General features: G+C 28.5%; 1 protein-coding gene and 2 pseudogenes across 5 annotated transcripts in view; 2 read left to right on the top strand and 1 right to left on the bottom strand.

Moving 5' to 3' along the window:
* The window catches only part of LOC149893841 (NACHT, LRR and PYD domains-containing protein 1 homolog), a 49,976-nt gene that overhangs the window by 9,500 nt on the left and 14,527 nt on the right, over window positions 1-25,949 (bottom strand). For 2 of the 5 annotated variants that reach the window (XM_090076281.1, XM_090076283.1), the window contains exons 5-8: window positions 24,866-25,153; window positions 24,623-24,682; window positions 16,131-17,468; window positions 14,054-14,086 (exon numbers count right to left, since the gene is read on the bottom strand). In XM_090076281.1, the coding sequence (XP_089932407.1) occupies window positions 14,054-14,086; window positions 16,131-17,468; window positions 24,623-24,682; window positions 24,866-25,153 (1,719 nt within the window). Of the gene's footprint in view, window positions 1-14,053; window positions 14,087-16,130; window positions 17,469-23,561; window positions 23,669-24,622; window positions 24,683-24,865; window positions 25,154-25,949 lie in introns of those variants that run through there. The other 3 variants (XR_016449065.1, XM_090076282.1, XM_090076284.1) reach the window with 3 other exon arrangements.
* On the top strand, window positions 972-4,011 carry LOC149893843 (uncharacterized; annotated as a pseudogene).
* On the top strand, window positions 9,678-11,749 carry LOC149893842 (uncharacterized; annotated as a pseudogene).

Genomic DNA, 25,949 nt, shown 5'->3' with positions numbered 1-25,949 from the left:
CGGTTTTCTCGGGTCAGCTCAAAGTAGTTTTTGGTCATTTTTTACAACAGTGTGTACGCAACCTTTGGACAATGAGCATCTGTTATTCTGCAAGTGTTCATGATACAATGCATAAATTATCTGGATTTGACATCGGAGTTACGGAAAGCAATAAAGAAATGGGTATTAAAAGATTAGTATGTGATTATGAACATTGTGAGTTATTTTATGACTGGTTTTCTGTAAGAAATCCATTCAATACTGTCGATAGAAATCTGTATTCATTATCTACAGGTCTTGTGTCAGCCAATGGTGAAGATCTTGTCAATTGTGACGAGGCTGAGAACATAGGTGTTCGTCTACACACATTTCTCAACGGCCTTAAGTTCAATGAAGCAAAGTTTAAAAGAAGAATACATTTTTTTCTTTAGATGTTTTGACCAATAACGTAAAACTAGACAAACAAACTGATTGTTGTGTCGATCCAACACTCCTTTTTAATAGAATTGCAGCAATTGCAGAAAGAGAGGATGACGTTGAACTATATTTTGATTATGAGCTTACTCATCTCCCACAATCATTATTTAAAAATAACCAAATGCTGAAAGCAAACAAATCATTTTTGCGCAAAGTGATTCTTCCTGACGACGAAATTAAAGTAAGTACAAATGTCAGTTTGTGCAAATATGTCCTTGATGGAAGTTCCTTACTCCACAGAGTTCCTTGGAACAAAGGTATGAGGTTTTTAGAAATTGTTGAGACCTACATCAGCTATATAAGAAAAAATTATGCCACCACTTATATTATATTTGATGGTTATGATAAAAAATCTTCAATTAAATCTAATGAACACATCAGAAGAAAATGCAAAGGTTCTTCCCAAAATATTGTTTTAATAGAAAATAATCAGGTTCCGTACTCACAAGAGCGTTTTCTATCGAATTCACACAACAAGGCACAATTAATTTTACTATTGTCAGATTAACTTAAAAGAGATGGATATGAAGTATATATTTGCAAAGGGGATGCTGACACGAAAATTGTCTCTAAATCGTTGGAAGTTGCAAAGGAAATTTCACCATGCATTGTTGTTGCTGATGATACTGATATAGCAGTTATGCTAATGTATCATTGGAAAGATGAATTAAATGAGATTTTTTTTTATCAAGAAAGAAAGGAAAAACTCTGGAGTATTAAAGACGCTCAATCTCGAGTAACGGATTTTAAAGAACATCTGTTATTTTTTCACGCATGGTCAGGATGTGACTAAACATCTTCAATACTGGGAAAAGGAAAACCTAGTTTTTTAAAATTACTGCAAAAATCCAATAATATACAATCAGTATCTGAAATTATTTCGGATTACTGGGCAACCAAAAAAGAAGTTGGAAAATCTGCAGTAAGGGATTTCATTGAACTTTTTAATGGAAATGCAGAATCTTCGTTAAGGAAAATGCGGTTGGTATTTGAAAGTTTAGTTATAATTTTGTGGATTTAAGTCACTCATTTAGATTTAGAAAGTTACATATTTTCATAGTATTTTTCTTTGGTATTTAAAATATAAACAAATGGTTTGTGAAGGAATTATTAAGCCAGAAAAGTTACCACCCACAGACCGTGCTGCTTATTTTCATGGTCTTAGAGTTTACCTACAAGTTGTTGAATTGAAAATGCTAGATGAATCTTTCAACTTGGATCCTAAAGAATGGGGATGGAAGTTAGATAATGGTTGTCTTCTTCCAATACCAACAGACAAAGATGTGGCACCACCCAATATATTAAAAGTGATTCGCTGCGATTGTAAAACTTCGTCAAGAAATATGTGCGGAACTAATATGTATTTTTGCAGGAAAAATGGATTAAAATGCGTGTCTGCATGCGGTGGCTGTCATGGGCAAGACTGCAGTAATAAAACGGTAAATTTTTTTTTTTAAATATACACATAATCTTCTTTAAATAATTTTGTTTTTTTTGGAATACAAATAATTTGCATTTTTAGGATTTTGAAATTAAAGAAGATTCAAGTGATGAAATTGAAGAAGATTCAAGTGATGAAATTGAAAACGAGAGAAATTTATTTGATGATTTGTTTTGAGAAAAGTAAGATATCGGACATCTAATTTTAAAGAAATTTGCATTCAAGTCTTAAAGTTATTTTAAAAGAATATATTATTTTCTAATTTTTTCCCATTTAAAATTGCGCACAGACAAAAGTTATATTATGTTTTGAAAACAAAAAAATATAACATTTTAACGATTTTACACTTTTCAAACGTAAATAACTTAAAAAACAATTTTTTTCAAGTAATAGTTCTTATATAAATATTGATCAGCATAACATTTTCGATCCAGCGATATAAAGTTTATGATATTTTGGTGCTGTCAAAATTGCCCCTTTTTTGTACCCCTAATTGCCCCAAAAGGGATGTTCCCGTAGCGCAATCAAAGGAGCTTTTTTTTACGCTCATCCAGACACTGTCTACTCTCTCTCTGCAAAATTTCAGCTTTATACCATTTTTGTCCGGGTTCGACCCTATTTTTCGCTAATTCTCTCCTACTAAGATTCGAAGTGTCGTTTTTAAAGGGAACAAGGGAACAATAAGTTAAACTAGTCGATAAAAATGTAGAATAGAACTAATAGAGTCGAAACAAAACTCCATTTGAAATGAAAAGCAAGGTGAAAAACAAATTGAATTGTGTTTTTTGTTAGCAAAAATTAGAAATTCGTGACCTCAAAAAACTTACGAATAGTGAGTTAAATGACAAGTAAAACATGTAAGTCAGTATCTACTGAGTTACATAGGGTGTGCTTTATCTCAATAGCATTGATATAAAATTTAATATTAAAGCCTGTTTTACATCAATTTCTCTTTTCTTAGAATAAAAAAATACATTTTGTCAGGTTTTGGAAGCCTAAATATTTGTTAAAGTTTAACGAGGGGGATTGTATTGACGATAGAGTACACACTAAGGAAGTATATATAGAATGGAGTTTCTTGATATACAAATAAGGTGTAATCGAACGAGTCATTTATCGTAGGGTGCAAACTGTTTTAGTCCGCAACATTTATTGCGCTGTTAACAGGTTGTTTTGTTACCTGATGTTTCATTTCCTTCTGGCTATTTTATAAGATTTATTGTAAACAACTCGCAAAAATGTTGAAAACCATGCTGTCAAACATTCTAAAAAACAGCACCTAGAAACCGAAAGTGTAAGAATAACAGCGATGAGCTTTCTTTAAGCGGTTAAATATTTTTTATCGAAAGAAATCGCTTACAAGAGAATAGATAACAAGTGACCACAATGTAAAAAAAAAGGTTTCGCAAAAGGTTTTTTACACTCGCATAAGGTTTTCTACTACTAGAAAACCTTTTGGTGTGTAAAAAAAGGTCTTTTGAAAGGGTTCTTTTAGAAAACCCTTTAGCAAAGGGTTTTTCGTGGTGAAACATAAGAAACCAATAAATGCCGAGTGTCGTTTATTGATATCGAGGCATAGTTAAAGAAGGATAAAAATAGAAAGGGTTTAAAATAGAATTACAATCGCTTAGCAATATGATATTTCAAATGAAATAAATAGTATTTATTTTATTGTATTATATTTAAAATTGTATTTAGTTAAAATTTTTAAAGTAGAATACGCAAAAGTGTATATTTTTTAAGTTAACCGGTTTATCTATTAGGTTCCTATAGGTCAATGTAATTCTTTTAAAATTTTAAAGAAGAGTTAGGTAATCAAAATTTAAAGTAGAAATAATAATTAAGTTATTATTTCTTATAATATATAATAGCCAAACATGCCTCAATTTCTTTGTGAATGTGGCAACAATTATTTTTCATTTGGAAAGTATTTGCGACATCTTATCTTGTTTCATGAAAATCAGCCTCTTTTTTACGTTAGATGTGTTTCAAGTGCATGCAAGCAAACTTTCAAAAGTGCTGATAGTCTAAAAAAACATGTTCAACAAAAACACAGTAATTTATTAGGAAGTTGGTCTAATGATAATGAAAGTGATCAGGGGAGTAGAAATTAAAAAAATGATCACATTAGGGAAAGGAAAATCGGTTTCCGGAGACCGGAAACCATAAATTTTTTGGAAATCGAAAACCGAAAATGTTATTTTCAAAACCGGTTTTTGGATATACAGTACAATCTCTCTAATTCGAACTTTATGGGGAAAAATAAAAGTTTAAATGAGAGATTTTCGAATTATAGAAAGTTGAGTCTTCTTCGGAGCATTTCACGGTGACTTTACATTTAATCGAATTATGGAGATTTTCGAACTAAAGAGATTCGAGTTAGAGAGATTATACTGTATATCTTTTGTACGAAAAATACTTGGTTATTTGGGAATTCTAAACCACTTTTCTTGATGCGAAGTTGTGCAAGAAAATAAATGAAAACATTCAATTTGCTTCCACTTGAACTTTAACAGTAAATTACTGCAATTTGTGAAGTAAAAAAGTGAAACAAATTTTCACAAAAACGAAAATGTCGTTTTCTGAAGTCCACAAGGATAACACATCAGTTTGGAAGCACTTTTTCCACTCAAAAGAACTTGAATTGGCCAAGTGCAAGCTCTGCGACCAAGAAATTAAGTGCAAAGGAGGAACCACAAGCTCCATGAGGAACCATCTGAGGACAAAGCACAACATCACATTTGCTGCAGTTGTTACTCCTGAGAGGAAACTCGAAGTCATCAAACCCATTGATTCGTTTTTTAAGACAAAGGACCCTGTTGATGTTGTTTTTGCTGAGCTTATTTCATGTGATGGGCTGCCCTATCGTGTTTTCTCAAGTCAACGTTTGAGAAAAGCTCTAGAGAATGAAGGATACAAATTGCCCAAAGATGCTAAATCGTTTAAGGCTCTGCTGATGAAACATTATGAAGATATCAAGAAAACATATCAGCTGCATTTTGCAGAAAAGAAACTTGTTAGTCACAAATTTAGCTTAACCCTAGATGAGTATACTTCATCCAGAAACAGAAAATATATGAAAATAAATGTTCATATGGAAGGTGATTATTGGAACCTTGGAATGATCAGGGTACATGGGTCTATGCCAGCAGAGAAGTTTTGTGTAATTGTTGACGAGAAACTGAAAGAATTTGGGCCACGTTTTGCCAGTGACGGAGCTGCTGTAATGAAAAAATTTGGTAGCTCAATTTCACCAGACCATCAGCTCTGCTTCGCACATGGAATCCACTTGGCTATCTGTGATGTTCTATATAGGCAATCTAGGAAAGAAGATAATGGCACACCTGAGTAAGTCACTATTCTAGAAGAGGACCAAGAAGATGATGACAGCGATGAGGAAGGAGGATTAGAAGTTTCAGCAAAAGCAGGTGCATCAGCTCTTCCAATGATCAGGGAGGATGTCACAGAACTCATCAACAAGGTCAGAAAATGTGTCCGATTGTTTCGAAAGTATTCAGTTAAAAATGACATGATTCTGCAAAAGCATGTTCAGCCTGAGTTTGGAAAGGAGCTACAGCTAATCTTAGACTCTAAGACACGTTGAAACAGCTTACTAGATAAGATTACAAGATTTGTTACCCTTAAGAAATGTATTCAAATGTCGCTGATTGAGTTATGAAGCTTATTATGATTTCTGAGTCTGAGTTTACCACTTTACAAAATCTAGTAAATGCTTTAGAACCAATCAAGGTTGGTGCTGAAGCACTTTGCAGAAGAGATTCGAACTTGCTCTCATCTGATGGCATTCTGAAGTTCATTTTCAAGCAGCTAAAAAGCCTGAAAAACACCTTTAGTCAAGAGCTAGTTGACTCATTTACTAAAAGAGTCACTGAGAGGAGGAATGCTATATAAGTAAACTTAGTTAAATATCTGAATAATCCTGATGTAATTAATGGAGCAACTCATGACATTTTCGAAAATTCCATGCCAAGGAGAATTACATTTGCTACTACTGTACCAAGTTTGTTTAATCGTTTGTTTGAGCAAAAGAGAAGAGAATCTAAAGATAAGGAAAACTTGTCAGATAATGAAACTTGTCAGGAACAAGTACAGCAATTTACTTCCTTGTCAGAAGAGCTCGAGTTCTCCATTAGAGAGACAGTCAAAGGGGTTTCACCAAAGAAACAAAAAATAGACTCAACTTCCAAACTAATGCTCAAAGGAATGGCAGTATTTGAGCTATATATATTTATGTTTTTGCTGCTGTTGTTCCCCTGAAATATATATAATAAAAAGATACACTAGAAAACCGGAAAACCGGTTTTTAAAACATTGATAACCGCGGTTTATTCGAAAAACCGGTTTTAGAAAAAATTTAAATATTTCCTTTCTCTAGATAACATCATAGATTCATCTGAAACAACCGAAGAATCAAATGATCAAAATAATGAAAAATTAGACCAAGACTTTAAATGTAATAATATTACTGATATGCTTAATATTTTGGAAAAACATTTTGCATTTCTTCTTTTGCGACTCAGAGAAGTTCACATACTTCCAGCTTCTGTTCATGCGGAAATTACAAAAGATATACAAAACCTACTTTTGATTACACTAAGTAGTTTTAAGGATGTTATATGTCAATAGTTACTCAAAAATAATATTTTGCCACTAGACAATAATTGGGCACATTTAACAGACACAGAAGGATTGCTGCAATTCATGAGGGAGATGTCTTCAAATGAAAATAGACTAATAGGATTATTGAAAAGTAAAAATGTGATTGCAATAGCTATTTAAATAGATTTTAGAATAAATAATACAACTGCTGTTTTTCAATACATTCCAATTCTGGAAGTTTTATCAAAATTAGTTTCCCATGAAGATGTTTACAACTGTTTGGGTGACAGTTACAATCTCTTTCTAATAATGATTTTATGATATCTTTTTGAGACAGTGAACTTTTTCATAGTGACAATTTTTTTTCTGAAAATCCAAGTGCATTGCAGATTCAGTTATATGTAGATGAAGTTGAGCTTAGCAATCCAATAGGAGCTAAGCGAGGGAATCATAAAGTGACTGCATTTTAATTTTTGTTAGGCATTCCATCTGAGTTTCGTTCAAAGGAAAAATTTATTCATTTGGCTTTATTGTTTGAACATAAACTTATAAAAATGGCCAAATATGACTACACTAAAGTTCTTCGTCCATTAATATATGATTTAAATGTACTGCAAAGAGAAGGAATTGAGGTTTCCGTCAATGGATTATGCCAACATTTAAAAGGCAAACTTACAGGTATATCAGCTTATATGCTTTCAGCTCATGCTATAGGAGGATTTCAGCAGTATTTCCATACTGGAAGAATTTGCCGTTTCTGTATGGTGGACAAGTCAGAAATTGGAAATAACTTTAGTGAAAGCACTCTTTGTCTCAGAACACCGGAAATTCATGAATATCACTTAGCTGCTATAACTGATAATGCAGCAAACAAGAATGTGTATGGTGTTAATAAAAAGTGTGACTTTTTAGAGTTGGATAACTTAGATGTACTTACAGCTTTCCCTCCAGATATAATGCATGACTTATTTGAAGGTATTATGCCAGTAACTTTGAAATGTGTTATCAAACATTTGTTACACTCTTGTAATACATTATCAATAAATAATATAAATGATTCTATAAACAAAATTCATTTAATTAATTCGTCTAATCGCCCTTGCCAATTACCTAAAAATATTGCATCAGATAAAGCGCACATAAATGGAACAGCTGTACAGAAATTAGAATTTTTCCTATTGTTTTGGCAAGTTGTCGGTAATGATGTACCACAGGGAAATATTGGCTGGGAGGTTTATCTTATACTTCGCGAAATATGTGACATTGTTATTGCCCCAATTGTAGACAGTGACAGTACATACATGTTAGAAGAATTAGTTGCTAGGTTTTTGAAAACATTTTCTGAAGTATTTGGTTCTGAATATATTATTCCAAAAATGCACTTGTTCATAAGCCTCACCTGATGTCTTTTTGGGCCTTTACAAAATTTTTGGTGTTTAAGATTTGAATCTAAGCATCAGTATTTTAAAAAAGCTGCTTCAAATGGACAATGTTTCAAGAATATTACCAAAACATTATCAAAGCGTCATAAAATGTTGCAATGCTGGGAAATGTTGACATATGATATACTTTTACTTAATTATACTGTGTCTGGAAACGTACCTAGATTTTTTCGTAACTTGGATGTTAAAGTACAAGAAGTTATAAGATTGCTACTTAATTTAGATATAGAAGGGAATTAATTTATTTTTATAGTGAAATCAATGTCAATTGATAGTATTTGCTATTCTATTAAAGCAGTGTATGTGTTGCATACTGTTACAGAAGAAACTGTCCCAATTTTTTTTAAAGTCATATACATTGTCTGTTTACGCGACTGTTGGTTGTTATGTGTACACCTGTTGACACCAAATTATTTTTCACATCATTTGCATTCTTATCAAGTTTTGAATGAAAATGAGTGGACAGTTTGCAGAACAGGATGTTTTATTGATTTTTATCGACATGACTATTTTAAATTCAAGCATGAGATATAGCGTTATGCATCCAACTTGCTCTTCAATTTAAGGACATGATTATTTGAATACTTATTTAGTTTGTTTACTTTATGTAGTTTGTTTATTTGAAAATTATGAATGTTTAATAAAGTTATTGTTCTTATTGTTTATTTGCAATAGGGCAAGAATTAACCGGTGACTATTTATGTGACCTTACAGAGCAAATGCTAACAGAGCAAATGCTAACAGAGCTTTTACCTTTAATAAAAGATCGGATAAGATTTATTCGTCTTTTGAAAACAACAAAACAATCTGTTTCAGCAACATTAGATAATTCTAAATCTACCTATACTGCAGTTGTATCAAGTGTTATCAGTGTAAATAATGAAAAGGGCGAAACAACAAACAGTGGCAGTTTTTCAGAAACTGAAGAAGCAGAATGTTTACATAGATTTGTTATAGCATTTTTACTTTATAAATATATTTTTTAAAATAATAACACTCTACCATTGATTTGAATTTATGAGAGTATTTGCATACTTTTATTTAATTTTAATACTTTAATGTTTGTATAATACTTGTGTTTAAGAACTATTAAGCATTTAATGATGAATTTCATTATTATAAACTATATTTTTACCCATATTAAATTACAGTTGAATGAGATATTTTAAATCAGAGTAATTTAAGGAAATTACTCTGTTTGCTTGAATTACTGTGCCAGGTGCAAGAATTTCCTTTTGTATATCAGTTGCCACTTTAATATTATAGCTAAGCTACAATGTAAAGATAAGGCTAGGTTTGGTTTAGGCTCAAAAAGCAAAGCGCTTTTAATTGATGCACTATTTGATGACTTAAAAAGACGTGACATTTTGTAAGTTGAAAATTATTGTTCTTGTTTTATACTTTGCTGACTCTATTTCTATTCATTGATTTTTCATGATAAATTATTTTTCATATTTAAAAAAATAATTTGTTCTTTACTTTGCTTCATTTATATTATAAAATTAGTATTAAATATTTTGTAATGTTTTATCACAAACTGTTTATACAGGTATCCAACCAGAAGAATATATTCTGCTGTTAGCTCAGCAGTTACATTAAAATATCCTTTTTTGGCTGATTACGATGGAAGTAGTGTAATGCAATTAGCATTTTATATACTATTGATTATACTTTTACTTGTCATCATCTATTTAATAAGAAAATTATATTTTAAAATTTAATTTTTGTCTATTTCACATTTTAAATAGGTATTTTGAGTTTAGAATATTATTAGAGTAGCTCTTTGAAGGAAATTTAAAAAATATAGACTTCCTCTTTGTAGCGAAAATTCAATTGCTGTAACAAGAGAAAAATTTGGAAGGCCTGGTGTTTAAGGAAGAAAACGAAATATAGATCAAGTTGAAATTGATCAATCTGACAACAGCACCCTTTCAAAAATAGCTCGAGTTAAGGTATGTAATAATGTATATAGATATTACTTGCTATAACCTCGTAAAATTATTGTAATGTGATGTTATTTAAATGTCAAAAATGTATATTTTCGTTACTGCTCACAAGTTACAGCTGATTGATGTAAGATAATATACTTCTATATGTACAGTTATAACTATAACTGCTTTTTATTAGTTGGCTAATGTGGTACAAGGTGAAGATCACATAAGCATAAAAAAACGTCAAGATGCTTTAAAAAAGGAAATAAAAAAACAGACACCAAGCTTTGATATGATCAAAGATAAAATGAAAAGAACTTGTGGGTATAGACAACTTTTCTGCCATGCACACACAACTGCAGAAGTTCTGGAAGAATTTCCGTGTTTACGACTAAATACTTTTGTAAGATTATATAAAGAACTATTGTTCTTTTATGAAATGTACTTATTTTTTTCAATATTTCCGTTGACTTTCTTTTGACAGTTATGAAAGACTATATAAAAATTATTACCTTATGAACATTTAAATTATAAAGTATAGACTTATTTCTAATGTAATATCATAATGTAGATGAATTTTGCAAATGATTTTTATAAATTAAAGTTTACAGCAGATGTGATTTTGCTATATGGTGTAGACGTAACCAAATTAGAAATAAAGTTTCTATCCCTTTATGATGTGGTAATCAAAGAAGCAGCCGAAAGATGCAAAAAGTATTGTGAATATTCAATAATGATAAACAAACATTTTGAAGAAACTTTGGACAATGGTAAACGGCAGGGTAATTTTTATTTTAATTTTATTTCCAACAACAATAAGGACTAGTCATAGTAGGCAATAAGTTACACGAGTTTAGTAACTCTAGCAAATATTGATTAACTCAAAAACATTTGATCATTTTTTAATACATTACATATGTATGCTAATACTGCTATTTTATATTTACTAGTTTTATTAAATGTATTATTATGCATGTATTTACAATTAAAGATATAAATACTTTTAGATTGGAAGGTGATGTTTGTTACATTGCTGTTAACTTCATTATTTGGGGAGAAGGAAGAATTATTTTTTCCCTTACCAAAGTAGGTAGGATGTTTATTGGTACATTGTACATTATTTAGAAAATTGCACTTGATCATATTTTTTTATAGTCCATTGTTTATAGTCCATTCAGAATTATTATATTTATTATATATTTAACCCTAAAAACTAATTTATTTATTATATATTAAACTATAAAAACTAATATATTTATTATATATTTAACTATATAAACTAATATATATTTAATAACAAGAAGATCTGAGAAATAATAATAAATATTAAGTAGGAGATCTAAGGAAATGCAAAAATTTACTGGTTTGAGGAAATAAGTTATTGAATATTTTAAGTCCATGTAAATACTCTCATACTAAGGACACAATTTAAAAAAGTGATGATGTCCTTTAGGTGAGGAGTCTGCAATAATTTCTATTATATTGAAATGTTATCAATTAAGAAATTTTAAAATTGAATGGTTTTAAGAGCTTTTTATTAGAGGGATTTTAAGTTGTTTCAGGTTTGTTTTTTTGAATAAATGAATTATTGTATTTATTTTTTTATTTATACAGGAAATACCACTTAGTCCAGTCATATTGCCACAAGAGGACGAGTGGACAAGAAAGGTTTGTTTCCTAAAACTATTTGCACTTTTTCCAAGGCTTTTCAAGCATGGTTTGCAGCATTTTGGATATTCAGCACTGAATTCACAAAAGGATTGACCAATACATGTCAATTTTTAGAAAAAGTGCTTCTTGGTGGAAAGGTCAGAGTGCCAAATGTTGTCAGCAAACGGGGCAACCGCCTTTTGCACTGATATTTATGACTTTTGTTTTTTGTATGTTTTTGTTGTTAATCTTTACAATTAATTTATGTTTTTTTGTCACTAAATTCGAATAAACTCATATTTGAATATTTGCAATATTTCTAAATTTTATTATATTTTGTGCTACTAGGCGATTTCTTGATTTAATTTTTTAAAATAGGTCTTAACGGTAAATAAACTTCTTAACGTAGGAATAATAAATATATATAAATAGAAAAATACTTTTAACTTAGGAATATAATAGTTGTAATAGTTCAATTTGTAGCAGAAAATTTGTATCAATTTGTTAATAATAGTTTTATTTATGAAACTATTATGAACTATTATATGTAATAGCTTTAACGTTATTTTCCAATTTGTTTTCGTTTTGTACAACTTGTTTGTTTTTGTAAAACATTTACGGACCTGTCTCTGGTTGTTTTAAAGGTTTTTTTATTTAATGTAATCTTTACTGTATATTACTTTGATGTTATAAGATTTTAGACATTATTACAGAATTTTCTTTATTGAGTTTTCATATTGCATGCAAAATTACAGTGAGTTAAAGAATCTAAACATTTGCATATAAGCAATATTATGTATAAATTAACTGTTTCAACTAAAGTGTATATTCAATCTATCCTAAGTATATTACCGAACCAACTTTATACGTGCTTGAAATCCTTATAGCGTAATATGAAAAATTATTGAATAATTTACAATTCAAATTAAAAACGAAAGTACAAGTTAAAAAAGGGTTTTCCAGTTTCGGATTAAAAGATTTTAAAAAAAGGGTTTTCTAGAAAACCCTTAAAGGGTTCCACCCTCGGGACAAAGTAAAAAACCTTTTAGAGCTATTTATAAACCCCTTTTTTTTTTACAATGCAGGCTTAGAAGAGAAGAAAGAGCTACTCCCTTATCTACCTATTTTAACCCAATATCTATTTTAAAATGGTGCTTTCTGTTAGAAACGTTCAAAATCGAACATTTTTCGTAGCTAATACTTTAAGAACTTAAAGCCGAGGTGAATGCATCGATTAAATGTCAACAACTGATGTTTTACTTAAAGCTTTACTCTGGTCGTAATAGCTCTTATTGCAGCGATGTTAGGAACACAATTTACTTTATAAAGTCAATGTCAGCAGGTCAACATGAGCTATCTTCTCAGAGCAGTCTTAAATCACTGCAGTTATTTTAGTGATAGTCATGTACAAGTTAGTAACTTCATATATTCGCTTTGTTCCAGTTTAAAAAATGTTATAGGTTTTTTAATGTTTGTTTTTGTTCTTTATGTTATTTAGTTTACGTTTTATTGATTTCAAGTTATTGATTAGTATTACGTAGTGTTTTAAATAAATTTTGACGAAAAAGCAGCTCGGTTTCAGAGCTGAGTTTATGTTTTAATTTGCTATCTATCGGTCAGTTTTCAAATTGTTGCATTTTACTTTTCAATTCAATCGGAGGAAAATAAAGATTTTTAAGACTTTTAATGGGCACGCACAGAGTCCCCTACTTTCTTACTTACAGAAGCGTGCAAAAGTTTATATTACCAGCTAAATTTTTCAAATTTTTTCGTCATAACTTTTTGACTTTTCACTGAAAATGAATGACTTTCTAATTCCTCCACATTTTTTCATCACAGCACATCAGTATTTTGTTAGCCTATAGATTTTAATATTGCTTGACAACAACAAGGTATAGAGTCGACCAAGTTGATAAGAGCATCTATCGTGATTTTTTCCCAACAATCCGAGAGCATCTGGAATAAATCATTATTATCAGTCGGTTTTTCGCCTATCAATTGACGATCAAAATGTTCTCAAAGATGTTCTATTGGATTTAAATCTGGGTTTTGAGAAGATTTATAAAAAATCCAATTTTAGACTGGCTAAAATTGGATTTTTTATAAATTGGATCTATCAAACGTAACTGATACTAACATCATTTACTCTACAATTAGTAAAATACTGAATCTTTACAATATACTGAGAAAGATGAGAGTCATTTTCTTCGTAAAACAGACCGAAAAGACTCATGTCATAAAAATCTTCACTATTTTCTTTCAGCTATTGAAACTTTGTTCAAAAGAAATTTCTTCCCGTGTTTTTATAGAAAAAAGATCATTTAGAAAGCTAGAAATGCTCAATGGTATTTTGCAAAAGAGAGTAGAAAAGTAGTCAAATTCATCAATTATTTTAAATTTATGGCGCGGGAACGAACCGAAGAAATGTTCTCGAAAATAAAGCAATCGCATTTTCAAAGCATTGATCACGTAAAAGTTTCCCTAAACAAATTAAAATAATAAATAATTCTTACCTTCAAACATAATATATTTTTTTGGTAGCAAATCTAAAAACAAAAAAGGCACGATGTATGAAAATTTGTTTTATAAAAAACTTATTTAATTAGAAATGAAAACAAAAAAGGAAGGGGAAATAAATTTAAAACGTTTATCCCTCGGCTCAGCAAAAATTCAAAAAGTGAAATTTCTAAAACGATATTTTTTGGCATGAGCAACCAATATTCCCTTGTGATAAGGAATCAACATTTTTTCTCGGTATTTTAATTGTTATTGTCTTGTAACCATGTTGAAAAGTCAAAGTTGGTGTTTTTGTTTTGGTCAAAAACAATAAAACTACCTTTAAACTTAGCATACCGTTTAAACGCTTACATTAATCTATTTTTAAAAATTAATATTTTTTATTATTTTATTCATTTTGACTTATATTTTTAAAAAAAACAGATACCTTTTATTTTTAAAATAATATGCATGTAAATATAATTAACATGTATTTATTTTATGTTCATGTCTGATATTTTTTTTAACGAGCATTTGTTGCAAATGCTGGTAAATATTTTTTTTTTAAAATATCTTATTACCAAGTGATTTATTTTATCTTAAATATCTAGAGAATTGTTATTTTAAAGGAGGATAAACTATTTAAATTTTTTAAATTAACACTGAAAAATATTTAAGTTTATTTTTTTTATTTTATTTTTTTTATATAGATTTTATATTTTAATTTCCTTATATAGAGTTGACAAGAGAGTAAAATAAATTTACACTCTCACTTTATACAACTCTTTATAAGGAGATTAAATTATTGAAAACTTAATTAACTAAAATTTAACCTGATCTTAATTTATTCAAAGGTGATGAACTGACTTTCATAGCTTAGTTAACATTATGTAGTAGTACTTTACTGGAAATAATGAAACATAAAGTAAACATGTACATAAAAAATTTGAAACAAAAATATAACATTTAGAGCAAAATAAAAAAACATCAAAAAAGATGTTAACGATATAAGAATATTTCTTTTATCGTTAATATCTTTTTTGATATATAATTTTTTTCCTAACAAATAGAATCATAAGTCTCCAAATGTTATGACCTCAGATTTTGTCATTTTTAAAATTACTTTTTGTTTGAATAGTTTAAACATATGAAGTTAGTTGTCGATTGTTTTTTTTAGAATGTGACTAACTAAAAGGTTGCAATAAGTTAGATTCATTAGTTCAATCAAATCTGAAAAATTTTTTAAGCTAAAAAAACTGTTTAATTCATTTGAAGAAAGATTAGTTAAGACAAATTAAATAACGAAGTTGTATAAAAATTTTTTCAAAATAGTATCTGTGATTGCTATTAAAATATTTTATTAAACATTTAAATAGTTTATTAAAAACTTAATAGTTGAACTAAAAGTTGCAATAAGTTATAACCATTAGTTAATCAAATCTGAAAAAGTATGAAGTCAGTCTCCTCTAGAGCTACTTCATGCTTTTAAAACACATAAAAAATGTTTGGGAGGTTCTTCCAGAAATATTGAGCTGCAGAGAGATAAAAATATTTGAAAATTTTAAATCAAACATAAATTAAAGATTAAAACTTTTTAAATATTTAAATCAAGATTTTGTAGCACAAAATTTCACAACTCAATTTCTTTGAAACTCAAACTGTTGATTATATTAAGACCCTGTTACATGAAAACAAAAATATGTACCAATGAAAATTATAAAACATCAAAAGTTTTTAAATACCATTTCTCCTACGCTTATTTAATATTGTATGAGAAACATCTTTTAAATATTGAATGAATCATCCTCCTTTAAAACGTTGTTTGGCCTAATTTTATTCTATTGTATTTATTAATGGTTACAAGTTTTTGGTGGCCGTCATTCATTTGATGTTTTTTTTTTCAGTTGATTTATATTTTTAACTTACAAAGTCAGTCAACATATTTAAAAGTAATATTAAAAAATTCATTAACTTGAATAATAAAATTAAGGGGAACAAAAACTAGAACTTATTTTAACCATAATAAACAAATAAAGAAAGCTCAAACAAAGTTGTAGTTTATAAATAAATCTTTAACATTTTAAATGAACTTACCAAGTACAGAACTAAGTAATGAATTTCTTTCTTCATTTGAATTCTTTAAGTTAGCAAAAAAACTCACTAAACCACTTTTGTTTTTATTTACTAGACCACAGATCATAGACAAACAACTACGCAACTTTTCGTTACGCATTATTTCTTCAGTACTCAAATAAATGTGTGCATGAACCGAAGCACAAAACTCCATTAAAGTGAGGTGAGCAAACTGATATTGATAACCAAGTTGTGATTCAACTCTTTCAATGAAACCCAAAAGTTCGTTTTCAACTTCATCAAAGTCATTCACAATACCTTTCATTTCCTCTTGGGAGAAAAGAATTTTACCTTGATTGAACAACTCCCATGCAACTTTACAAACTCTTAAAACATGTTGCTTGTTACTCTTACTTTGCATTATACTATGAACTGTTTCATCGGTTTTACAAATGTGTTTTTGAAAAAAGTATAAAAAAATAGAGCAATACAACTCAGTCATAGTGTTAAAAGAATAAGAACCACTAGCAGCAATAATTGTACACATTGTCGATAAATAAAACGGAACAGATGCCATGGATTTAGCATAGAAAGACTCTTTCAGAACACTTTTAATGATTTCTTTTTTGTTGCCAACTTTTTCAATATACTCATCTATTCCCTCGTAATTTAAACCCATTATTTGAATGGTTAACTTATCTGTACATTCTCTAACTTTATATTTATATTGTGATATAGCTCCAACTCTTCCAGCAACAACACATTTGTGTTTTTGAGTATTCAATGCTTTTGATAACACATTAACAATAGGTTGTTTGCTTGGATTAATTGGATTATGCTTTATTAAATCATCTAAGTGAGCAAACTCATCCAACCCATCAATCACAAACAAAACGGAAAAATGCTCACAAACACTGCACTCTTTAAAGATATCTTTGTAGAAAACATTTAACAGTTCATTTATGTTACCAATGTTTTGAAACTGATTTAACTTTCTACATTCAAGATAAACCACAAAATCCACAGTTTCCCATAAGATACCATTGGCCCAGTCAAGTAAGCACTTTCTGAGCAAACAAGTTTTTCCAATTCCAGCAATACCAGATATCAAGAGTAAGGGTAAATTTTTTGAGAACACTTCATTAAACTTGATTGGTTTATATGTCATTTGTTTCTTAAGAAAAAACTCTCGTTCAACAATATTTACAGTGTCATTTTCCACATTATCTGCATCAACTACAGTCAATTCAACAAACTTATTTAAGAGTTCAACTTTAGCTGGAGTCTTTACTAAACGCCCAATTTCATCCATTTTTCCATATGTGTCACGATAAAACTTTTTTAGTGCTTCATGCATTTCTGAAAGAACAAAAGAAGAAATCTATCTTAGGTTTCTAAAAATTAAATGCAAAATATTGTAATTCAAACAATCTGAACAAAAACTAGTGTAAGTTTTTTTTATCATGTCAAATGATGAAATTCAATAGAAAGTTTAAAATAGGTTCCCAATTTATGTTTTTTTTAAAAAATAACTGAGAATGTTTACCTAAAGTTATAATTTTTATTTCTTCTTTTTTAAAAGTTTGGTTTATATATTCTTGTATTTATTTGTGGATTGCTCTTATGATCTCATTTTAATGTCTATTTTTATGATGTGAATTTTAAGTCTTTTTTTACAATGCAAATTATTTAACTTTAATTTTTTTTTGTAGACTCTTACATCATTTGAATTTTTTTTTTGTAGGATTTAAAGATTTATTTAGTTCTGACGAACAAGTAAGTCTTATTTGAACAACATTTTTCTAACAACACTTTGTTTTCTCTTTTTAATATTGTGAAGAAGTCTTTAAAAATTTAAACTGTTCTCTGGAAAGTTTGAGGTTTTGTAATCTCACCTGTAACAGATATAAGTTTTTTGTTGTTAAAAATTTATTAGTGAAATGAATTTACTTTCGTTACAGTTTTTGGAAATGAGTATATGTAAGTTGTTTAAAATAATTTCAAAATCTATTACGTGAATAAAATAACTTTATCCTAAATCCACTATTAGTTCAATCGTCATTTTCAAAGTCACATTCAAAATTTTTTTGGAAAAGTTTACTTTATCGACTCTTAATCTCTTTAAAAAATCATTTTGCATTTGGTTCATTTTCATTTCATCTTTCTTTTGAATCATTTGATTTTTTTTGTAAGATTAGAGTTTTCTCTTGTATTGTGCATACAATTATTTCATTGTTACATTTAAAAAATATTTGTTAATTTTAAAAAGTATTTTTTAATTTCTTTTATAAAATATTTTGTGTGATAGTATTATCAACAACAAGAACAAGAACAACTAAAAATAATAATAACAAAGGAATTATGATACAATTTGTTTTTACAAGATTTTAAAGGAAAACTTGCCATAGAAATAACAATCAATTTTTATGTACTTCAATTCTTCTATATCTTGTACATTATTTTTATTACTTTTGTCATCAAAAATACAATGTTAATAAGTCAACAAAATCAACATATTTGATTGACTCAGTTAACACAGATTTATTTAAGAGACAATCTTTCAGTTAACACATAGATTTGTTTAAGAATTCTGTAAGAAGTTAGTTTCACAAACTTATAAAACAAGAAAAACAATTTGAAATTCAGTGAAATTAAAACAATTTTAAAAAAATTACATATTTAAACAATCAATTGATTCTGGTTTCGACAGTATTTTTCAAAGCCTATTTATACTTTTTTTAAATTTATTTTTATATTCTCTATTTTTACATTATTTTACATTTATAAGTATGTAATTGAAAATTGCATCCATTTAGATAGATCACTGAGATAAATAGAATCCACACAGATTTGCTGCTGTTATCAAGCCTTCTAAAATTAATCCTTTATTTTTGTTTGATAGTTGTCATAGCCACAAGGCGGATATCACATTGCCTCCACACTGTAATCATAAACTTCAGTCACTAGACGTTAATTTTTTCAAATCTCTTAACAGCAAATATAACAACAAGACAAGAAACTGGATGCTTAGCAATCCTGGATGTAAATTGTTTTTTTTTTAAAGTTGCAACTATGTTTAAAGCTACTGAGTTGATGGCTAAGCTAAAGGTTTAAGCTTTCTGAGTTTAAAAAATTCATAAAAAGATTATTGAAGAAAATTCCTACATTTTTAAAACATGCAAGAGCAGATTTCAAAAAGAGCAAAAATAACATCTAACACCTGGATGCTACAAATCAATAGAAAGTATCTTTTTATGAAAAATATTTTTAAAAGCAACTACTTTTGGACCATTTTACTTTTGCTTTTTAGGTTGCTTATCTATAAGAATATATCATAATATTTTAACAGAACTGAAACAAGAAAATAAAAATAATGCTATTCCTAAAATGATGAGGTACTTGTATTTATATTTGTATTTGTATTTAAGTACTTTTACTTAAACCATATACCCTGCTATTAGTTGGGTAAATTAAACATAGAGTCAAGCTTGATTTCGGAAGATGTAGCCCCACAAACTATAAAAGATATAAGTTTATATTAGTTTTACTTTTTTGTCTTGTATTACATTAGAATTTACTTCACAGACAATTCTATTATAGCTAAACAAAGATTCTATTACAGGAAAGTAATTTTACTAATTAAGATTTTATAAGCAACTTTACAGACAAGAAAGTGTATGCCAAAATTAAAATACGCCAGCAAAACTTTTTTTTATGCAACATTAAAGTGGTCTGTATTTAAGACAAACAACCGTGGAAAAATTTCAATTCTAAAAGTTTACTTCATTTAAAACAGATCAAATCCATGTCAAATCATCCAGACTATGACATCATTACACCCTTAGAATAATTTTTAGTTAGTAACTATTTGTTTATTTTTTTCAGGCAATATAAAAATTTTAATATGGCAAAACTAATAAAAGAAAAACATAAGTAATCCCAGGTCAACAAAGATAATGATTTAGACAGATCTAGACAGGTTAATGTATGAAATTTAAAAAAATTAGTTTCAGACTCTGACCATCATAAGGTGTAATAAAAACCAAAATCTGACAAGAATCATGAACATATAAGAAGATTTCTTTGGAGGGTCTGAGTATCTTGTTAGAGCTACACCAGAAGTTAAAGAAGAACAAGGATTCTATCATTATCAGGAAGAAAACTTGGAAATCATGTTTCATCAAAACAGTTAAACTAGTAATTGACTTCTATCTAAGTGATAAGTTTTCACAAACGATGCCAGTGCAAAAAGACTTTGTAAGCATTCAGAAGAACCAGCATGTTCAAAAAATGCTGCTACTACTCAATTCCATCGAAATATTAATTACATTTAAAAACCTTCTCTGAAACCTAAGTGGTGCACTACAACTAATGCTTAAGGCAATCAAAGTGTCTATGTATCTACTACCAAAATACCATACAACAGTACTGACCAAACAACACTAGTATTACAAACAGTACCACTTACTAATTACTAATTTGTTATGCAAACAGAATTGACAACCTTACCACGCGTATACATCTTAACCACAAAGTAGCTACCTAAATAACTGCAAAGAAATTCTGAAGGAAAAAGAATGCCTAATATTGATCAAAGTTAACATGCTGTCCAGAATGAGGTTCAAGAGCTGGAGCAAAAGTTAATGTTCACTTTACCCAACTGTGCTTTAATTTAAAGAGGATACATTTCTCAGACAAAAATATTTTTGTCTACAAATATCAGGATGATATAATTAGATATATCAAAGACAATCAAAATGATGCATTTAGTTTTAAGTACTACATGGATGACTGTGCACCACAATTTAAAAACTTTAAAAACATTATTAACCTTTAAACAGATAATAGATTTAAAGATAATAAACTCCTTTTTTAAAGACAAAATAAATGGAATCTGTTTTAAGTTATTTTAAAAAGAGGAAGTTGACATAACTTGAGCACAATTAGCACAAAGATATCTGCTAAAAAGAAATGTTTCTGGCACAAGGATAAATTAACTGGACTCATCTTATTTTTCACAAAGTAACATATTTTAGACATGATTTCATGTAGCAGATTACCCTAAGAGAATATGATTCACAGGTGTTACAAGTTGTTTTAAAAACCAACTAAAGAATGAACTTCAATGATGAACAAGTTAATGACATTTTTATGCAGCTAGCTACAACACATCAAAGTAACCAACAGTTCATTTTATGTGCAAAATTTAATGGCATGGCAGTACATTCATAAATATCCCACCATTATACAATGGGAAATAGCATGGTTTAAATTTGAAAAAGTTATTATTATTAAGTAGCTGATAGTGGATTTTATTGTTAACACATGCAATTTGATCAATCTTTGAGATTTCACTCATTAATGTTTCAAGAAGTACTGGACTTTTGAAAAATTAAAAATCAATAATAGAACCAAAATTTTATGGAACAACGTGTTTTATGGAATAACGTATGGTCTTAGAGTGTTAGATTCTGTAATTCAAATGTGTTGGAGTTTTGAAAGAAGACCAAGGAATGATATTAATAACTAAAGAGGATATTGAAAAAGAGAACTGATCTTTATCCTGGGAAGATGAAACTTCTTGGATGTAAGCATATTTGATGGACTAAATTTAACTTCATAATGACTGATGAGGAAAGCTTAGATTATTAAAATATTAGATTAGACACTACTTTAATACAATGTTGTCCTATTTATCATGTCATGTGCTATGGCAATTCACTACTACATACTTAACTTAAGAAGAATTTGACAAATACTGCAAAGAAACTTACAAAAATTCTTCAATTTACAAAGTATTAGAACATGATAGCAAAATTAGAAAGTAGGAAAGTCAGCTGAAGAGTTTGGATTCTCAAAAGACATAAAAGATTATTCCAGTATTTAAAAAAGTTAATATTTATCAAAAGGACTTTTAGTGCAGCTTCACTAAAAAAATTAACAATGTATATAACCAGCTTTATGATGTGCAACCAGCTTTATGATACTGTGTTCTGGACTCATCTTATTTTTCACCCTAAGAGTATATGATTCACAGGTGTTATGAGTGTCAAGGTAATAGGAAAGATCTTTAGTTGTTTTAAAAACCAACAAAAGAATAAACTTCAATGATGAACAAGTTAATGACATTATCTTTATGCAGTTAGTGACTACACATCAAAGTAACCAACAGTTCATTTCAATTTTATGTGCAAAATTTAATGGCATAACAGTGCATTCATAAATATCCTACCATTACACGATGGGAAATAGCATGGTTTAAATTTGACAAAGTTATTATTATTAAGTACCTGATAGTGGATTTTGTTGTTAACACATGCAATTTGATCAATCTTTGATATTTCACTCATTAATATTTCAAGAAGTACTGAACTTTCTGGTCATTAAAGAATTGAAAATCATTAATAGAACCAAAATTTTATGAAATAATGTGTTTTATGGAATAACGTTTGGTCTTAGAGTGTTAGATTCTGTAAACCAAATGAGTTGGAGTTTTGAAAGTAGACCAAGAAATGATATTAAAAATTAAAGAGGATATTCAAAAAGAGAACTGATTTTATCCTGTGAAGATGGACTAAATTTAACTTCATAATGATTGATGAGGAAAGCTTAGATTATTAAAATATTAGATTAGATACTACTTTAGTACAATGTTGTCCTATTTGTCATGTACTATGGCAATTCACTACTACATACTTAGCTTAGCAAAAATTTGACAAATACTGCAAAGAAACTCTCACAAATTCTTCAATTTACAAAGTATTAGAACATGATAGCAAAATCAGAAAGTAGAAATCAGAAAGTAGGGAAGTCAGAAATCAGAAAGTAGGGAAGTCAGCTGAAGAGTTAGGATTCTCAAAAAGCGTAAAAGATTATGCCAGCATTTAAAAAAGTTGATATACATCAAAAGGACTTTTAATGCAGCTTCACTAAAAAAATTAACAAAGTATATAACCAGCTTTATGATACTGTGCTCCAATCTTTTCAGGGAGAAAAAAAAGACTGTAAAATGTGGTAAAAAGTTTTTTCAACTTTTTAAAACATATATATTCACTAACATAAATAAATGTGATCATCTAACTACTGCTCGATAAAAAGGCTTTTTTAAATCATAAATTTAAGCAAATGTCTGACAGTGAGCTTTGTTGCTAACACCCCTAACAAGATTACCCCAGTATTAAGATTTTACTCATTACAGCATAAAGAATTTCCAGATTTTTAGTCTTTTTAAAAATTCAGAATCAAGAATTGAACCAAAAATTAATGGGATAACATCTCTAAGAGTGTTAGTTCTCTATACCACTAATACTAGAGTTTTTTAAGAAAAAACTAAGAATTTAAAATTAAGGAGGAAGTGCAAAAAGAGAACCAATACATATAATGTGAAGATTGATTTAAATTGTGATTGATTGATTACCAGAAACTGCTAAATCTAGACAAAAAATTTGTAACCTTAATTATGAAAACCATCCAGGGAAAACATACATAGAGAAACTTGTTTGACATTTTCATTCAAGCTATGAATACTTCAGACCCACTGATTAGTTTAAACTTATTTGCTAAAATATTAAAAAACAAGAAAACTTCAAGATAGAGTTGAAATTTTGTTAGTGAATTTTCACTAACAACTATGAAATCAAATGAGCTTTTACTATTACCACTATAAATTAAAAGAATGATTTAGAAGAACTATATTTTATTGTTGATTCAGTTGAATTATAAATTATCTTAAACTAGATAAAGATGTAGACAAGAAATGCGCTGACATCAACCCAGTAAGCACACAACGTTGAAATAATGTTGATCGACATTGATCAACGTTATTTCAACGTTGTTTCAACGTCATGTGCTTGCTGGGAATTCAATTGCTTTTGAACTGTATATCATGTATAAGTTTGTTGACATTAGTTTATTATATAAATTTAGTAAAGAAAAAAAAGAATTAACAAATTCTGGGTTTTGTGTTAAGATAATGTGGATTTCTTCAAAGGTGTTTGTTGAATAAACCACTTTTAAAAACATTATGGTTTGTGGATGAAGAGTAACAAAACTCAAAACAATTCTCAAGTGAATTCAAGTATTAATTATTATTATAATTATTTTAACATCAACATAACTGTTACTCAATAACATACCTAGAAATATCATTTTCTAAACCTTCTTGCATTCATGTAAAAAAAAAAAAGAAAGTTCATACCATTTAATGGTTAAAAAATATGAAAAACCATCCTGCCTATTGAGAGCATTTTTATTAAAAAACAAAAATCTAAATTTTAAATAAAAAATCATTTAAACTTAAAAAAATATACATTTTAATTAAGTTTGGAAACTTTAACTTATGCAACATTTAACATTTAGCAGATTGAAACACTTAAAGAATTCCAACTAAATATATATTTTTGAAATTACCATAATAAAACAAACTATTAAGTTAAGATTTCCTCAGTTCTGAGAACTGAGGAAATGCGAGAACGTTGAGAAATTGCATAATAACAAAAAATCTAAAAAACTACCATTTTTTTCTTCGGAAGAAGGCTTCATTAGTATTACTTTCTTACATGTAAATGACATATCTAATAGAAATATTTGTTAAAAGTGACATTTACAAATCTTTTTATTAAAAAAATTTTTTTTTTAAAAAAAATTATTTAAAAACCTCAATATTTTAAGAAAATAATTTTTCAAAAATTTTTTAAAGTTCATTTTTAACTTGTAATTTTCTGAAGAAAGATAAGCAAAAACAATAAGAAACTAACCTAAGAAGGCTATATCTTGTAAAACATCATTCCTTCTCATAACTTTCAGAGAATTCTGAATGCAAGTTCTGTAATCATTTGGATGTTGTTGATAAAGTGTTCGTAAAAAAAACTCAATTTTAGACTTATCTTTTGTCAAACCATCGTGACCTTTTTGATCAATATCCACATCATGATCTATTTGATCAACAACAGCAGCCACATCATTAAAACCAGTGCAAAATGCAAATACTTTCCATTCTGATGCCATCTTATTTTTTAAAATAATCACTAATTTTGCATCCATTCCTAAATAAAAAATATTTATTGTCTACTATGTTATAAACAATTCAATCAACAAACATTCATTGAAATGTGTTTCATTATCACTTTTAGTACAAACTACAAAATACAGAGGTTTAACTGATACAATAAATCATTGAGTCACAGCTCTCATCAGCATGAACTACTTGAAAATGAAATAAGTGCCCAACAACTTATGTTCTTTAAACTTTATTCAAATGAATTAAAACAAAAAAACTGAAACAAATACTTTCTCCTGAACCAACCTTATTGTGAATAAGATGCAAATATGAGGATGAATGAAACTGAATGCAACAGCACTTACATTTGGTGACATAAAGAAACATAAATTTTGAAACATATGGCCTATGGGAATTCTATAGGACTCTATAGAATTTCTATTAAATCTCTGCTAATTTCTATAGAAATTCCTATAGAACTTTTTTTTTTTACATATATTAATATAAAAAAAAAGTTTTACAACAAATTCTATAGAAATTAATAGACATTCTATAGAAGTTCTACAGAATTTCTATAGAATTTCTATGGGCCATATGTTTCAAAAGTTCATAGAAGTTCTATAGAACTTTTTGTCCTGGGACCACCACATAAAAGTGACAAATGAGATTGAGAATAAATCTTTTATAGATAATATCTTAAAAAACAAACCTGCCAAATTTTTTTAGAGAAAAAGTGTAAAACTAATCTTTAGAGGATTTTGATAAGAATATTCAAACATTTCTTTTTGTTATTTAAACATTTTTATTTGTTACTTTAAGTTATTCAAATATTTTTCAAATAA

The sequence above is a fragment of the Hydra viridissima genome, unplaced genomic scaffold (genome assembly GCF_058129835.1).
Source record: "Hydra viridissima isolate aposymbiotic clone 2 unplaced genomic scaffold, HvirCarnegie_v1 scaffold_1, whole genome shotgun sequence".
In the NCBI taxonomy this organism is placed as follows: domain Eukaryota; kingdom Metazoa; phylum Cnidaria; class Hydrozoa; order Anthoathecata; family Hydridae; genus Hydra; species Hydra viridissima.
This window is presented reverse-complemented; position numbering and strand designations above follow the sequence as displayed.